The following is an 18,465-nucleotide window of genomic DNA, read 5'->3' as shown; positions in this document are numbered from 1 at the left end:
ATTTTTAGGGTTACTGAACATTATGATTGCTCCCTCTGTTAGCAAACTCATGTGGTGAGTGCAGAGAGGATTGTAGCCACTAAGGGCTCCTTCACACAGAGCTTTTATCCTGCGATTGAGATGGCTCCTTCACGGAAGTTTGCCGGCTCTTTACATGATGCCGTGACCCTGCTGTGACCCTCCTGCACTAAATGCCCTTTGTTCCGTTTTTAAATAGATCGCAGATAATGAGCTATCAAATTACCGCATTGTGTTCTGCTTCAGTTTCCTCCATGAAAAGAGTAAAAGCGGCAAGAAGAGGAGCCAGATCAATGAAAGATAATGGAAGACTCAGATACGGGGAGAAGGAGGGGGAAAGGGGAAGGGGGAAAGGAAGCCCATGTAAAGGGAGTCAGTTGTGATCCTGCATTTAAAACGGAAGCAGAAAGTCCCGTTTTAAATGCAGGATTTTAGGCTGGTGTAGAGATGCCCTAAGACACAAGAGGGAGGTAGCAGCATGCTCAGGAATCCTCAAGGATGCCGAGGTACTACAAATCTTTAAAAAATAAAATGTGAGGGGACAACCCCCACCCACCCCTGCAAAAAACCCCAGCCAAATGAGGACTGAGCATGCTCAGTGGCCATGGAATGTTGGGGGTCAGTTGGAATAGAAACTAGAGGGGGAGAATGGAATGGAATATTCTCGAGAGGGGCATAGCTGTCTGGATCCATAAACTGCTCTTAGGTAGTATGCTACAACATTTAGTTGCAAGTCCCACTTATTAGAGATAATACTGATCCCAGTGAGGGTGAAATTTTTAACCCATGATACTTCCAAATACAGTTTGTTTGCTTAATAAAATTGCAGCGAAGTCCTTCCTCCATTTCGTAACCTCCTGTGTTATTATAGTTATCCTATTGTGGCCTTGTCCTCTTTCCCGCCTCAGGGTTTCATCAAGGCAAAGAGCTACCCACCCAGCACCAATGTGGAGACTGAGAACGATGGCTCTGAGTCAGCCATCTTCAGGCAGCTTTTTCAGAAGTGGACTCTCCCCAATCAAAGCACTGGCTTCGGCAAAACCAACTCAGTCGGAAAGATAGGTAAGTGCTAGAGCCTGCCCTCATCCGGGGAGCAGATAGATAAAGGTTGCTCCAGACAGGTATGGGCCTCGCAGTGGAACAGACAGCAAACAACATTGTTATGGCTTGTCTCCACTCAAGTTTGGGAAGAGAACTTTTGTTGCATCTCTGTGGTATTTTTTTCATAGCCTCTAAAAATGAAAAGCATTATCTCAGGATGTGGAGGAGCTGTAGTTCTCTCAGAATCATTCTGGTTTGCACACAAAGCACTGTGGAGGCCTAGAATATTGGTTGGAGGAAACCATTTTTGTGGGTCACCTTCTCCCCAAGTATTGGCAGCATCCTCTGCAAGGCAAAAGTCCCCTTTCCCCTTCGGAGTTGCAGGGGGTTTTGTCTTGCATATGAACAAACATAGCTTTAGAAAGGAACACTGTTGGGTTTTGCAAGCATATAGATGGCCATCCTCTCTTTTCAGCTATGGGAACCTTACATGGCTGAGTCCACTTCCTATAGGAGAAACATGCAGATTTGATTGACTCCATCAACGCTCTTCTTTATCTTTTCACTGCCCACCCTTGATGCAACACCATGGTCTCAGTCACAGGTGTGCTGTTTAACTCCGAGGCTACCTACTTACCTCCCTGTCATCCCTCCAACAGCCAAAGTGGAACAGGTGAAGTTCGATGCTACCGCTCTGCATGCCAAGCCTGAGATAGCTGCCCAGCACAAAATGGTGGATGATGGCTCTGGAGAAGTGAAGGTAATGACCGGGCCTGCCAACCCATCTTCAGTTGGCTTTGGGACTAGTTGGATGATTTGAGTGACACGAAGTCAGAAGGCAGAGCAAGCTCACAAGTTTCCTCTTGCAAAATGAATTGTTATTGTAGTTTGGGATTGGATAATGGGATTGGATAGGCAGCTGCAATAAATCTGGCAGGACAAGACCCAAACAAAGCCATGTTACTTCAGTCTACCTATTGCAACCAAAGGACTGAAAATGCCCATGGTTAGGGCTGCCCCAATACTTGTTTTTCAACTGTTCTGAAATGTCTGTGTTGTGATTGTATGACCGTTTTTGGTTATTTTTATTGTTCATTGCCTTGATACCTTTTAACGACAAGCAGTTTATAACTAACTAACTAAAACCTAGCTAGCTAGCTGTACTCCAGAGATGGGCTAGTACCTGGGTTCAAAGCCTTGAAATTAATGCATTTGCCTTTCTGAAAGGACCACAAGCCACAAAATGATATCTAAGAACATCAGAAGAGTCCAGCTGAATCAGACCAAAAGCCTATCTAGTCTAGCATTCTGTTCACATGGTGGTCAGTGAGCTTCCCCTGGGAAGTCCACAAGCCCTGTTCATGTTCCCCAGCAACTAGTGTACATAGGCATACAGCCTCTGATACTGGAGGTAGCATATAGCCCTCAGGACTAGTAGCCATTATTAGCCTTCTCTTCCAAGAATTAATCTAATCCCCTTTGAAAACCATCCAAATTCGTGGCCATTACTACACCTTGTGATAGCAAATTCCATAGTTTAACTATACACTGTGTGAAGAAGTACTTCCTTTTATCTGTCCTGAAGCTCCCTCCATTCAACTTCATGGGATGACTCCATTGGGTTCTGTATTATCAGAGGAAGAAAAACGCCTCCCTATTCGCTTTTTCCATACCGTATACAATTTTGTACACTACTATCCCCTCTCCCTGTACTTGCCTTTTTCCTAAGCTAAGAAGTCCCAGATGTTGTAACCTTTCCTCATAGGGGAGTAGCTCCAGCCCTTTGATCATTTTGGTAGCCCTTTTCTGCACCTGTTTAAAAATCAGCAATATCCTTTCTGAGGTACATGACCAGAATATCTAATACCAGTGACTTGGCTAGCTGAGAAGCAGCAACATTAATGCCACATAATGACAAAGACCCTTAGGCAGGATTTTGTATGGATTTTGTTGCCCTTTGGACGTGTGTGTGCTGAGAGGGGGGAAGAGATATTTGTTCTGGTGTCATTACAGGCTCTGTAAGGGCAGCAGCAGCAGGAACACCAGAGAGCTGGTGAGAGTCAAACCAGGAGCCAGATCCCAGAAGAGTCAAAGCAGGGGCCACATTCCAGTAGACATGAGGAGAAACCCCACCCCCTTGAGACAATTCTGACTGGAACTACCTGGAAGCACATTTCTGAAAAGGACTATTTCACCTGGGTTTGCTGCAGGCCCTGTAAGAAGTTACAGCAGCAGGAATACCAAAGAGCTCAGGAGAAGCTTTAACACCATCACCCCTCAGCATCTTTCCTGACAACGCCACTACTGACAGACGAGATGTTTTAAATAAATAACTAAAAATTCCATGCTGGGGTAGGGGGGAATAATTAATTCAAAAGTCTGCATGGAGGCAGACTAAATTCCTTACCAAGAAAAGTTGGCTTTGTGGTACATATATTTGTACATAGTTCTGCTTATTTTACACAATTGCTTTTGCTAGTCTTGTGGTGTAGCAGGGTTGGGGGCAAGGAACCAGACAGGGCACTGCTCCCCTCCCCAATGTCCCTGGCCACTGGCAACCTTATGGGCATCTCCCATTCAGGCTGGAGCATATTGCTATGGCCATAGGGGCTAGAAAAGTGTGTGTGTTTGTCTGAACTGAAAGCTTAGATTCTTAGGAAGCTAAATTCTGCATCCAGTGTCACCTAGGATACTTTTCTAATTTGTTCATATCTATGAAATTGAGAAATACATGCACCGGTGCTCTATGTATTCATCCCTCTCAGTTACCATGGTTTGGTTCGCTGTCTTGCATTCTTTGGGATGCAGTTCCTGCATCAGAGGAGGACAGGGGCTCTGCTGTATTCAGCTATAGGGGCTCTGAGTGCTGAGCCATCTAACTTTGCACAGTACCATATTATTGGCTATACCCCTTCACCACCTGAAATGTTTGCAGCCGGTGGTGTAGTGGTAAATGTTGAAGTGCAGGCACTCATCATGGCAGTCCCCACAGTCACGGCCCCAAGGAGAGTCCAAAAATGCAGGCAGCTGTACTGATCCATCTCTCTCTCTCTCTCTCTCTCTCTCTCTGTATTATATATGTCTTTTGTAAAGCAATTGGTTCTTATTACCTATTCAAGACCAAGCTACCCCCAAATACATTGCATCGCAACAGACTAAGCTCAGAGGGAACAGGGAAGTCTGAGGACGTCCTTGTCCTTGCTAATCAAAAGGTCCCGGCACTTCGTTCCTGGCTCCACCACAGCACTGCCTACAGTCATCCTATTGCTCCTATTCTGCTTGCATTGACAGGTCTGGCGAATTGAAAACTTGGAACTGGTGCCAGTGGAGGGTCGCTGGCTCGGGCATTTCTACAGTGGCGACTGTTATCTCATCCTGTATGAGTACCGAGTCTACAATAAGATCCACTACATCATCTACATATGGCAGGTGAGCAGAGGGAGAAGGGGTGAGTAAAGGAAAATTAGGTGTGGGTAGAGGAGACGGAGAGGTGAGAAATGGGCTGCTCACATGCCATCAAAGCGATGACTTTGCCCACATATTGCTAAGGAGGTATAGAAAGTACTTGCATGCTCTAGGCAACATGAGGACTAGAAACCTGCTGTTGTAAAAAAAAAAAAAAAAATATTGTAAAGGAAGCTTAAATTCCCAGGCTCATGAAGATGTCACTAGATCAGCCTTCCCCAACTTGGCACCCCACAGGTGTGTTGGACTACAACTCCCAGCATGGGGATCTAACACATCTGGAGGGCACCAGGCTGAGGAAGGCTGTACTGTTGTCAGATGCTGCATTCCAGAACTGTGATGTTGCACGAGCTGCGAGTCAAGAGTTGTGATGTTTTCTAGAGCTCTGAATAGAAAGTCCCCTTTCCACTAAATGCTCCCCTTTCTAAGCCAGCCTGCTCTCTTGCTGCTTCCCAGGGCCGCCACGCCAGCAAGGATGAGGTCACTGCCTCTGCTTACCAGGCTGTCATTCTGGATCAACAGTTTAATGGTGAGCCTGTTCAGGTGCGAGTAACCATGGGCAAGGAGCCTGCCCATCTTATGGCCATTTTCAAGGGGCACATGGTGGTGTATGCGGTAAGTAGGAGAGAGACTGGGTAATGGTCACCTTGCCTTCCCTCCTTCAGCCTATAGGCTAAGGGCCGAAAACAGATGTGACACAGGAGGTCCATAAATGGATCTCCCAGAACTCTTTTTATAAACAGAATTTTAAAGCAGCGGATTGGGGGGGGGGGGGCCTCTGATTTTGATCAGAGTTATAGTGCTGGGGGTGTAACTCTGACCATTTTCGTAATCTAACTCACCCCCACCCTCCAAGTCCTACTTTGTGGGGGAGGGGGTGGAAATACAGACACAGTATAGGTCAGTGAAGGCTGGTGGCTCTGATATCGGTGGGGCTGAGCATCCATTCTGGGTTTCAGCCAGTATCAACCGGAACCCTAAGGGAGCTACCCAAAGTGCTGAACCCTATCCCCAAAATGGGTTTGGCACCTTGGATAGCTCTTTTAGAGTTCTGACTGAAACCTAGAATACATTCACAGCCCCATCACAGCCACCAGCCTCCGGTGATACAGGCATTTGTGTTTCCCCCACCTTCCCCCAGCAAGGCTCTAATGGGAGATGGGGGGGGCACTTTTCTCAATGAGTTCCTTAGGCCAAAACACCTGGAGGGCCACAGGTTTCCCATCCCAGCCCTGTGCTCAGTGTTACATACCCTTCATCAAGGAAATTCTGAAAATGTGAATATCTCTCCAGATATTCTGCATGATTTACCCTGTTCCCACTACCCAAACTCCCGTAGTCTAGGTTGACGCTTAGGCTCTTACAGGTTTCTGACTCCTTTCTTTCCTCCTAACCCAGGGTGGTACCTCCCGAGCTGGCAACACAGCTCCAGTGCCTGCCACCCGCCTTTTCCAAGTTCACGGGACAAATGAGTACAACACCAAGGCCTTTGAGGTGCCTCCCCGGGCATCCTCCCTCAACTCTAACGATGTCTTTATTCTGAAGACTCAGAGCTGCTGCTACCTTTGGTATGGGAAGGTAGGCATGACCATGCGTAATCACTGTGGCTGGGTCACTTGCAGGCTCAGGGCACCAGGACTCCCACACCTGCTTTGCATGAAACGGGAATTCAGTCAGTTGAAAGGGCAGGGATGTAAATAAATGCAGCTATGTCAGCAGGGACTAGCAGGTTGACGGGAAAGAGTTTTCTCAGTGCCACAATTTTTCTGGGTTGGATTCCTGATAAGAGGAAGGAGCAGCAGCCAGTGACTGACATCAGTCTCAGGGCGGGAGGAAGCAGGCAAGGAAGAGGTGTGACCTCGGAGCTGCTATGCTGACAGCCAGAGATGCCCTCTGAAGCCTCTTTGCATAACTTGCCCTGCCCTGGTTCTTTCCCGCAGGGATGCAGCGGGGATGAGAGGGAAATGGCCAAGAACGTGTCTGACCTGATCTCCAGGACTGAGAAAGCAGTGATTGCCGAGGGCCAGGAGCCTATGGAATTCTGGGTGGCACTGGGCGGGAAGTCTCAATACTCCAACAACAAAAGGTAACATCTTCACAGAATGAAGAGGAGGAGAAGCTCCACCCTCACGGGTGTGGGGACTAATATGAAGTGTGGCCTACTGCAAAGCAAAGGGGACTTGCTCTCCTTGCACCCTTTCCTTAACCACACTGGGCTGTGACGAGTGAAGAGATCCCCTGGGTTAAGTGCTCCTCAGCCTTCAGGGTCGATGGAGGCAGCCTCTGAGACCATTCATGCCAAGCCTCACTCTTCCCAATGTTGAAACCTGGGCAGAGCAGGCCACCCTCATCTCCAGTCCAAATCGAGGAACACTGGTGGGTGGCTGAGGCCTCAACTACACATTAACACACAAACATGCTGGTGCACTGGCCCAAGTCTATTTCCCAGGGCCCTATGTGATAATTGGTGCTAATGGAAGGTTTTCTTCCCGTCAGCTAGGAGTTGCATTGGTTACCAGTTGCTCTCTGGGCCAAACTCAAGGTGTTGGTTTTGACCTTTAAAACACTATATAGTTCTGGCCCAGCCTATCTCAAGGAGCGCCTCCAGCAACACCAGACAGGCCGCTTAACAAGATCAGCCTTGGATGGTCTTCTATCTGTCCCATCAGTCAGGACAGCTAGGCTGGTGAGGACGAGGGAGAGGGCCTTCTCTGTGGTGGCCCCCACTCTGTGGAACTCCCTCCCTAGGGAACTCCACCATGCCCCCTCTTTAATGAGCTTCTGCCATGCACTGAAACCTTGGTTATTCAGGCAGGCATTTGGGGTGGGTTAGGGTATTTTTAAATAATGTTTTAATGTATAATTTTACTGTTTTAAATTGTACTTTTGTACTTCTCCCAGAGTGGCCAGGTGACCGGCCAGATGGGCGATCAAGAAATTTAATAAACAAACAAATAAATAAATCAGCTTGACAGGCAGGGGGGCAAATTTCAAGGGGAATTGCAGCTGGCGAAGGAAGGGTCAACTCTCCTCTCCCCACATGCCCCCCCTGCCCTGGCATGGCAATTAAACGTGGAAAAAATATTTCCATTGATGCCGATAGGAAGCTTTAAAAAACTTAATTGCCATTTGGGGGCAGGATTTCCAGGGGGATTGTAGTTGTGGAGGTTGACCCACCTCCCCACATGCTATAGTGCCGCTCAACCCACCCTCTGCATGGCAATTAAGCTTAGAAAAAAAAATCCATTGATGCCCAAGCTCCTTGGTGAGGGGATGATTTGTAAGGATATACGAAACACTTACCTGGTTTCCTCCAGGGACATCCACGGTGGGGGGGCGGCGCTCCATCCCTCCCCCCGAAATCCTCCCTGGCTGGGTCCATTCCGTGGCAACTCCATGGAGCCGCTGGCTGGGGCCACCCGCAGCTGGACATCTGGCCGCTGCTGGGCTGTGCAGGGACGCAAATGGCAGCCACTGTAGCCACTGCCATTTGAGTTCCTGCCTATTGCCGTGATAGGCTACATATATATTTACGTAGCCTATCACGGCCTCTGTAGGGACAGAAATGGCATCCCTGCGTTAGCCGTGACAGGCTACATAAATACTTACTTAGCCTATCATGGCCATTCGTGGGAAGGCGAATGGCGGCTGCAGACACGGCAGCCATTCGCAGAGCACCGGACAGCTGCAAACAGGTAGGCTCTGTTCCAGGCCCATTTCAGGGGGTGGCGGGGGGGGGGGGTTGCTTCGTTCCACCACGGATTCCAGGGGGCCGAATGCACTGGAATTTGGCCTCCCTGGAATCCGTGGCGGAATTCTCCAACATCCCTAGTGATTTGTAGTGGACAAGTGGCAAGGAGGAATTGTCTGCAGTTCTGGTCACCACACCTAAAAAAGGATATTGGCTCTCTTCACACCTGAGTTTTTTAGCAGGATTGTTCTTTAATCACTGGTTTTCATAGGAGTTTTAAACAATGATGCTGCTCTCCTGCTACTATCTCATAACTTTCCTTCCCTCTCCCATGTTATCTGAGAATGGGGAAAACCCAACATTTTCTGTGCTTGCGATCATTTCCCTCTGTATATTTCCCCTTTAGCACTTTGTCCTGCTTTGTGTGGGCGTGCTAGCGGGTGTTGCTGGGTGGTGTTGAATAACATTGTCATGACAACAAATTGGTAGGAAGCGGGGGCAGGTCACTGTCCGCTTCCAGTGACCGTTTCTGCCTCTCTCCCATTCCACTGCAGGCTCCGAGATCCCCTTGAACACAACTATGCTTACTTCTAAGTAAACTCATTGGCTGTAAGGCTTTCCTTTTCTGGGAGTAAGTGCCACTGAAATCTGTGTGGCTTGCTTCTGAGTAGGCATGCATAGGAGTGCATTGTAAGTCTACTTAGGGTAGCAGTCTTAAGGTCTTCCATCCCCTTCAATGCATTTACTTTGAACTTCCCCCTCCCATTGACTTCACTGACTGCTTTTTCTCCCTTTTGCTCACCAGATTGATGGGTTTTTTCCCCTCCCAGGGTGGATGGGGGCGTCTCCCTTCTCAGCCACACAGGAGAAAGGCTTGACAATTAGGATTTCAGTGGGTATTAAAAATGCCTTTTGTCCTCCCCTGAATAAAGTCATCATGCAGAGCTTGGAATGGTCATTTTTAATAGCTTCCTTTTTGGGTGTAGAGTTGTTTTAGATAAGCCAGTAATGCTGAGGTGGTTTTCCATAGTACACCCTCCCACCTAACCAGCCACTAATGCTGAGGTGGTTTTCCATAGTACGCCCTCCCATCTAACCAGCCACTAATGCTGAGGTGGTTTTCCATAGTACGCCCTCCCACCTAACCAGACACTATCTTTTCTCCTAGCCCACCTTGCAGGGTCATTGGGAAGCCAGAATAAGGGGGACCAGCAACAACAGCATGGAGTGGTGGGAAGCAAGCTGGGTCTAATGAAGAAGGTGGCCCCATGAAGCGGTCGCCTGGGAGGTGGGGGGCTGCTAGGGATGGCTTGGTGCATTGACTGTATACAAGTCAGTTTGTGGATTCCTTACTTCTGTAGTTGGGAACCCGGAAATCGGTATACCCTTCAAACACAGTAGTGCAAGCAATGTACTGCATTAAATTCCATCACACACTGACATATTTAGCAGAGAAGGACTAGCAGCGCCAGCAACCTTGGTGTAAGCCACCAAGAAGACTGTCCCTTGGAGGAAGGAAGGGATCATCTCCCATAGCCTGCTATCTAGATCACTTCTGACTTCCCTCCTGCTGTGGAGGAGTGGAGGGATGGGGCGGAGCCATCAATCACGTTACAGGAACCAACGATCAGAGGAGGGGAAGGGGTATGGAGCCAGCAGACACCTTCTGATTGTTCCCTGCAGCTCAGCCCAGCCATGAAAAGATATAAAGCAGAGGGGCACACTATGAGAGATGCCTGTATACAGGGCCAATGTAAATCCCGGAAAGGATCTGGAGTCAAAAGGACTGGTTTGTAGTGGGATAAAATGCCAGGTGTGAAGAGAGCCATTGTAGAGCTGGAAAAAGTGCAGAAAAGGACAACTGAAACGGTCAAGGGGCTGGAGCATCTCCCCTATGAGAGAAGGTTAGAACAGCTGGGATTGTTTTGCTTGGAAAAAAGGAGGGTAAGGGGAGACGTGATAGAGGTGTACAAAATTACGCATGGTGTGGAGAATGTGGATAGGGAGACATTTTTCTCCCTCTGTCATAATCCTAGAACCCAAAGGGTTCAGCCCATGAAGCTGATTGGTGGGAGATTCAGGACAGATAAAAGGAAGCACTTCTTCACACAGCACATAGTTAAGCTATGGAACTTGCTACCGTAGCATGTAGTGATGGCCACCAATTTGTATGGCTTTAAAAGGGGGTTGAACAAATTCCTGGAGGAAAAGGCTATCAGTGGCTACTCATCCTGATGGCTATGTGCTACCTCCAGTACCAGAGGCAGTATGCCTATGTACACCAGCCGCTGGGGAACATGGGAGGGAGGGTGCTGTTGCACTCATGCCCTGCTTGTGAGTTCCTGATCGACAGCTGGTTGGCCGCTATGTGAACAGAATGCTGGACTAGATGGACCCCTGGTCTGATCCGGCGTGGCTCTTCTTATGTTCTTACAAGGAGTCCTGGGGAGACAGTTAAGCACATGCACACACAACATACCCTGCTGCTTCTCCACTCCAACTGGCCCCCGCCCTGATTTTGCCTGGTAGGGTCCTCATGGTTTTCCTGCATATCATTTGTATGTAATGGGTCACTGAGGCTGGATTGCAGCACCTGCTCTGCCTCTCCCCTTTTCTATGCAGATTACAAGAGGAGACCATGTCCATCACGCCTCGGCTCTTCATGTGTTCCAATAAGACAGGCACCTTCCTTGCCACAGAGATCACAAACTTCACTCAAGATGACTTGGAAGAAGATGATGTGTTCTTGCTGGACACCTGGGACCAGGTGCGTCTAAGCCTGGAATAGGGAGCAATAGAAAGAGAAAGCATTTGCTTCTGTCCCGCTACCTGCGTACATTAGCAGATGAATGTTCTGCCCCCTTTAGGAAAATGTTATTGAATTTTACTTCCGTGATTGACTCTGCATGCTGAAAATTCTTAATTGCCCTTTTGTTTGCACACCCATTCCCCATCTGATATACTTACTGACACTATATTTGGACATGGTTGGCTTTGCTATATTATCATGCAAAGATTTTTCAGAATACTTTGCCTTCCTCCTCTGTCCATTCTGGATTTCTGACTCCCACTTTCTTTTCTTTCCCAGTCATTAACATGAAAAAGAAAGAAAAAGAATCAGGCTAAGACCATAAGTATGTAGATTTGGAAGAGAATTCTCATGTGGATTATCCACAGGTAGCTTATACAGAGCACAGATTCTCTTCTCAGACTATCTGCAACTTCCACGGCATACGGAAAAAGAGTGACTTGTGTGTCTTTCAAAGGGAGTTGGCGATGACTCGATGCTGACACTACTCCCAACTCTCTGCAGATACCAACAAATTAATCAAACTAGCAATCATGCTCCCCTTCATGGATCACTGTCTTGTTGTGACGAAGGGGCTTGCGTAACTCAGTGAAGCCATAAGCTATGCCGTGCAGGGCCACCCAAGACGGACAGGTCATGGTGGAGAGTTCTGACAAAATGTGGTCCACTGGAGAAGGAAATGGCAACCCACTCCAGTATTCTTGCCAAGAAAACCCCATGGAACATATCACAAGGCTAAAAGATATGATGCCGGAAGATGAGCCCCTCAGGTCGGAAGGTGTCCAATAAACTCCTGGGGAAGAGGAGAGGGAATTTCCAAGTAGCTCCAGAAAGAGTGAAGCGGCTGGGCCAAACCCGAAAGGACACTGAGCTGTGGATGTGTCTGGTGGTGAAAAGAAAATCCAATGCTGTAAAGAACAATATTGTTTAGGAACCTGGAATGTAAGATCAATGAATTAAGGTAAGCTGGAGGTGGTCAAACATGAGATGGCAAGATTGAACATCGACATCTTGGGAATCAGCGAACTAAAATGGACAGGCATGGGCGAATTTAATTCAGGTGACCATCATATCTACTACTGTGGGCAAGAATCCCTTAGAAGAAATGGAGTAGCACTCATAGTCAACAAAAGGGTGGGAAAAGCAGTACTGGGGTACAATCTCAAAAACGATCGAATGATCTCAGTACGAATCCAAGGCAAACCATTCAACATCACAGTAATTCAAGTCTATGCCCCAACCACTGAGGCCAAAGAAGCTGAGGTTGATCGGTTCTATGAAGACCTACAACACCTTCTAGAACTAACACCCAAAAAAGATGTCCTCTTCATCATGGGGGATTGGAATGCTAAAGTAGGAAGTCAAGAAATCACCGGGATAACAGGCAAGCATGGCCTTGGTGTACAAAATGAAGCAGGACAAAGGCTAATAGAGTTTTGCCAAGAGAACACGCTGATCATAGCAAACACTGTTTTCCAACAGCACAAGAGGCGACTCTACACATGGACATCACCAGATGGTCAATATCGAAATCAGATTGATTATGTCCTTTGCAGCCAAAGATGGAGAAGCTCTATACAGTCAGTAAAAACAAGACCTGGAGCTGACTGTGGCTCAGATCATGAGCTTCTTATTGCAAAATTTCAGCTTAAATTGAAGAACGTAGGGAAAACCATTAAACCATTCAGGTATGACCTAAATCATATCCTTTATGAATATACAATGGAGGTGACGAATAAATTTAAAGGATTAGACCTGATAGACAGAGTGCCTGAGGAACTATGGACGGAGGTCCGTAACATTGTTCAGGAGGCAGCAACTAAATCCATCCCAAAGAAAAAGAAATGCAAGAAAGCAAAGTGGCTGTCTGAGGAGGCATTACAAGTAGCTGAGGAAAGAAGGGAAGCGAAAAGCAAGGGAGAAAAGGGAAGATATACCCAACTGAATGCAGAGTTCCAAAGAATAGCAAGGAGAGATGAGAAGGCTTTCTTAAATGAACAATGCAAAGAAATCGAAGAAAACAATAGAATGGGAAAGACTAGAGATCTCTTCAATAAAATCAGAGATATCAGGGGAACATTTTATGTAAAGACGGGCATGATAAAGGACAAAGAAGGCAAGGACCTAAGAGAAGCAGATGAGATTAAGAAGAGGTGGAAAGAATACACAAAAGAACTATACAGGAAAGATCTGAATGTCCCTGATAGCCATGATAGTGCGGTCACTGAACTTGAGCCAGACATCCTAGAGAGTGAAGTCAAGTGGGCCTTAGGAAGCATTACTAACGACAAAGCTAGCGGAGATGACAGTATTCCAGCTGAGCTATTTAAGATCCTAAAAGACGATGCTGTTAAAGTGCTGCACTCAATATGCCAACAAATTTGGAACACTCAACAATGGCCACAAGACTGGAAAAGGTCAGTTTACATTCCAATTCCAAAGAAGGGCAATGCCAAAGAGTGATCAAACTACTGTACAATTGCACTCATTTCACATGCCAGCAAGGTGATGCTCAAAATCCTACAAGCTAGGCTTCAGCAGTATGCGAACTGAGAACTACTGGAAGTACAAGCTGGGTTTCGAAGAGGCAGAGGAACTAGAGATCAAATCGCCAACTTTCGCTGGATCACGGAGAAAGCAACAGAATTCCAGAAAACCGTCTATTTCTGCTTCATTGACTATGCTAAAGCCTTTGATTGTGTGGATCACAACAAACTGTGGCAAATTCTGAAAGAGATGGGAGTACCAGACCACCTTTCCTGTCTCCTGAGAAACCTGTACGAGGGTCAAGAAGCAACAGTAAGAACGAGACATGGAACAACCGATTGGTTCAAAATTGGGAAAGGAGTACGGCAAGGCTGTATATTGTCGCCCTGCTTATTTAATTTATATGCAGAGTACATCATGAGAAAAGCCGGGTTGGATGAATCACAGGTCGGAATTAAGATTGCCGGGAGAATTATCAACAACCTCAGATATGCACACGATACCACCCTAATGGCAGAAAGCGAAGAGGATCTAAAGAGTCTCTTGTTGAGGGTGAAAGTGGAGAGTGCAAAAGCTGGTTTGAAACTCAACATTAAAAAAACAAAGATCATGGCATCTGGCCCCATCACTTCCTGGCATATAGAAGGGGAAGAAATGGAAGCAGTGACAGATTTTATTTTCTTGGGCTCCAAGATCACCGCAGACGGTGACTGTAGCCATGAAATTAAAAGACGCTTGCTCCTTGGGAGGAAAGCTATGGCAAACCTAGACAGCATAGTAAGAAGCAGAAACATCACCTTGCCGACAAAGGTCCACATAATCAAATCTATGGTTTTCCCAGTAGTAACGTATGGCTGTGAGAGCTGGACTATAAGGAAGGCTGAGCGCCGAAGAATCGATGCTTTCGAACTGTGGTGCTGGAGAAGACTCTTACGAGTCCCCTGGACTGCAAGGAGTTCAAATCAGTCCATCCTAAAGGAAATCAACCCTGACTGCTCCTTGGAAGGACAGATACTGAAGCTGAAGATCAAATATTTTGGCCACCTAATGCAAAGAGAAGATTGAAGGCAAAAGGAGAAGGGGACGGCAGAGGATGAGATGGCTAGATAGCATCACCGATGCAATGAATATGGACTTGAGCACACTCCAGGAGAGAGCGGAGGACAGGAAGGCCTGGGGAGCTATGGTCCATGGGGTCACGAAGAGTTGGACACGACTGAATGACTGAACAACAACAACAGCAAATCATGCTGCTTTATCATCTAATCCTTTCCCTTGCTTGTGCGTCAACCTATTGCAAGTTGCATATGTCAGTTAATAGACAATCCGCCATAAACATACCTTGTAGATGAAACACAGAGATACTTAAAAACAGCATGTTACCCCTTTGGAGCTTCTCATGAGATAAAATCTCCTCTAACCAATTATTTATGTCCCTGAAGGAAAAAAGTAGTAGCTCCATTTCCAGCAACCATTCAAAAGGACAGTTTATGTTGTCCAGCTACATTTGGAATTTACGTAGCCTTCTCAGGCACATTCAAGAATGTACAATCCATTTTTGTGGAGAGGCATAGCACAGTGTTAGCTTCAATATTAAATCAATTATAAATGTAAGGCCATAGTAGCCAAACAAGGCCTTGTAGCCAAGCTGGGTGGTAGTGGTGGGTGGGCCTTATAGTCAAACTACCTCACTGTCTCCCCATCAGCAGAATATACATTCAGTGGGAAGTGTATGCAATGGAAATTAAACCATGCCATGAGAATATTGACACAGAGCAAGAGCTTTGGGCATCTTTTCTAAAGTAACAGCATGATACCAGGATTTGAACTCAGAAACTGTTCTCTTGGAGACTCATTTCTAGAAAGGTAGCTGTGTTTAGTTTATTGTAGCAAAAATAGGAGTCCTTCCTGCAGCACATTACAGGATACCAGTTGTGTCATGTTGGTTAGGTCTTTAAAATGCTAGAGGGTTCTTGGTTGGCATTTCTTCACAAGATCTAACCATTGCTGGTAGAAGGGAAAGACAGGGGTGAGGAAGAGACCAGGAGGAACCTTTGGAAATTGCACTTGCTGGGTACTAGGAAAGGGATTTTAAATGCCTCTATTACTATGGGAGACAAATAAAGCAACGATGGAGTCTCCTTTCACAAGGGTTCCGGGAATATAGGTATATATCTGTCATAGAAGCTTTAATTGCAGGAAATTCTGCTGCTGCATTTCTGCTTTCATGTGCATACCACATGAACTCCTTTTCAGCATTACAATTCTAAATTCCACTACTGGCACATGAACAGCAGTCTGGCTTCTATTAGTAAGAGTTGTTTCTTCTGTAGGTTTTCTTCTGGATTGGCCAAGATGCAAATGAGGCTGAGAAGGAGGCAGCAGCTGTCACCGCTGAGGAGTACCTGCGGACTCACCCAGGTGGCCGTGACCTTGAAACCCCCATTGTGGTTGTGAAACAAGGCTGTGAACCTCCAACATTCACTGGCTGGTTCCTAGCGTGGGATCCCCTCAAATGGACAGTAAGCAATATAGTGACACTTCATCTCAGGACTAGCAAAAGACAGCTGTGAACACCACACCATGCAAAGCATGGGTGAACTTTTCACATGCTGAATCCAGTTGGAGACAAGTGTGTAGAAAGCATTACTCTCCCCCCAATTCATCTTTCTTGCTATAGAGTGGGGGTGGGGAAGGTGTAGCTTTCCAGATGATGTTGGACTACAACTCCCATCAGCCCTAGCCAACATAGCCAATGGTAAGGGATGATGGGAGATGCAGTCTAATAACATCTGGAGGGGCCTGCTATGTTTTATCAAAATTAACCTTAATGAACTTTCAACATGAACAGAATTGTAGCTAGCTACAGCTAGTTTGTATGTCCACATACTGTACATCACTAAGATCAGATAGTCAAAAGGACCACTAAACTCAGCTGAACCTGTTCATAATTTGACAGGGTAGCAAGCTGCTTTAAGGGTTGCATGGAACCCACTCTAATTCTCCAGTCCTCACAATGTTTTGGCTACCTACAAGTAAAATCAATGCTTTGGTATTTATTTGGGATAGTGTAGTACTCCTTTTGGTCTGCCTTCACACAGGACAAGAAAACATACGAAGAACTGAAAGCTGAACTTGCAGATGACAACAGCCTCAGCCAGATCACTTCTGTAAGTACTGCTGAAGTAGCACATAGAGGATAGAGGATGGGAGAGAAGAAAAACATGTATGCTTTACCGTATTTCAACATGTAGGTTCAAATGTTCATTATGCAGATAGGTAGGTAGGTGGATGGGTAGCACAGTTATCATATTACCTGTTGAAAACCGGTAACACCAGGGTCTAGCTCCTTCTACAGTAGTAACTGCTGGGTAGGCTTTCATCCCTGTACTATCCATGAAAGGAATGTAAGGCCTTGTTTACAAGTTAATGTAGTATAAAAGGCTTTAATACTTCCTCTTGAGACATTTGTGAATATATTGTCTCTTCCTTGACGAGGAACACAAAACCCCTACTCCTTAGCTGTCTGCTTGTCACAAACATCACAATCAGCCCTCTCTTGCTACAGTGAAGAGCTGTATGGCACCATACAAGATGAAGACATTTATTATGGCTATTTATTATAGGTTTTTGTGGACCAGAGTCCACTTCATCAGATGCATGAAGCATTATCCTATGTTGGCACAGTGCAGGAGAGTGTGTGTGTGTGTGTGTGTGTCTATATCTATAGATATGAAACTCCATAACCCATGGCTGTGTGTGCGGGGGTGGGAAATGGGAGTCCAGTTCATTATGGTATGCTAACCAGCATATCAAAGATGGGGGGAATGGCAAGCATTGAGATTCCAGGGAAATGAAATGCAAAAAGTACGACTGTGCCAATTATGTTTAAGCGCAAATGTATGTAAAATCTGTACAGTAGCTATTCACAAAGCAGCATGATGATAACACAAACATCCTGGGACACTCTTACTGACCTTAAAGTGGTCATTCTTGAACTAAAGAACGTGAACAAATTAGAACTTGTCAAGAAAGTTCAGTTCTGTCTCCTGTGGCCCGAGAGGAGATACTGAGTTTTTATCCCACAAGTGTGTTAATTAGCTTGCCAATGCCAGGATGGTTTGTGCTTTTATAAACATTGCTTTGAGAATAGTCTCGAATGATTCTATAATGTAAGCTTTAATGCAACTCTCAAGCCATACTTACCTTTCATTTTCCTCTGACCCCACTGCTTACAATCCCCCCGCCAACAACCGTGTGTATATATACCTGTCAACTTAGAATAACTAAGGACACAGTTCTATGCGTGTTTATTTTATTTAGTTTATTAAATTTCTTAATCGCCCATCTGGCCAGTCACCTGGCCACTCTTTTCTGTTTAGACAGAAAAAAAAGCCCTACAACTCCCAGCATGCCCCAGCCTGCTAAATGTGCATAGGACTGCACCCTAAAAATAACAACTGTTTGTGTGGGGTCACACAAACTGGCATGGCGGGCCGCATATTGCCCATCCCTATACTATACAGTCTAGCCTCAGAATAGCTTTGGGAGCTATCCCCTTCCCTTTTCTCTTCCAGGAAATTCTTAATGCAGAAAACATTTTCAGTGCCAACACAACCATGGCCAGTCTGTCATTCTGTACACATCCCCTGGAGAAATTGGTGAATGTGCCTGCAGAGGAGCTACCCAAGGGTGTAAATCCCAGCAAGAAGGAGGTGAGAGATGATTCAGTTTTCCTGTTTACAGGGACCTCCCTTCTTTCAAAAGCACTTGGTATGTAGAAAACTCAAGATAAAGCAAACTCATTACAAAGTTCACTAGATTGCCTTAGGAAAGTCACTCTTGCCAATTTGGTGTGAGGTTAAAGGCTGCTCTTAACAGAATGGAAATGAAACAAGATTAAAACAAATTTAGAAGATGCTAATTTTGCCTGGCTTGTGCACAAAAGTTTGCA

At 46.1% G+C, this 18,465-nt stretch overlaps 1 protein-coding gene across 2 annotated transcripts in view; it reads left to right on the top strand.

Annotated features, from left to right (window-relative positions):
- VIL1 (villin 1) overlaps positions 1 to 18,465 on the top strand; it is a 40,879-nt gene that overhangs the window by 18,258 nt on the left and 4,156 nt on the right. For both annotated transcript variants that reach the window (XM_084805861.1, XM_084805852.1), the window contains exons 10-19: positions 927 to 1,080; positions 1,719 to 1,819; positions 4,351 to 4,488; positions 4,981 to 5,139; positions 5,923 to 6,102; positions 6,465 to 6,610; positions 10,838 to 10,982; positions 15,845 to 16,033; positions 16,613 to 16,681; positions 18,089 to 18,226. In XM_084805861.1, coding sequence (XP_084661987.1) covers positions 927 to 1,080; positions 1,719 to 1,819; positions 4,351 to 4,488; positions 4,981 to 5,139; positions 5,923 to 6,102; positions 6,465 to 6,610; positions 10,838 to 10,982; positions 15,845 to 16,033; positions 16,613 to 16,681; positions 18,089 to 18,226 — 1,419 coding nt within the window. The remainder of the gene's footprint in view (positions 1 to 926; positions 1,081 to 1,718; positions 1,820 to 4,350; positions 4,489 to 4,980; positions 5,140 to 5,922; positions 6,103 to 6,464; positions 6,611 to 10,837; positions 10,983 to 15,844; positions 16,034 to 16,612; positions 16,682 to 18,088; positions 18,227 to 18,465) is intronic.

Source organism: Heloderma suspectum, chromosome 1, assembly GCF_057233095.1.
Source record: "Heloderma suspectum isolate Gila_16-S chromosome 1, 16-S_ref, whole genome shotgun sequence".
In the NCBI taxonomy this organism is placed as follows: domain Eukaryota; kingdom Metazoa; phylum Chordata; class Lepidosauria; order Squamata; family Helodermatidae; genus Heloderma; species Heloderma suspectum.
This window is presented reverse-complemented; position numbering and strand designations above follow the sequence as displayed.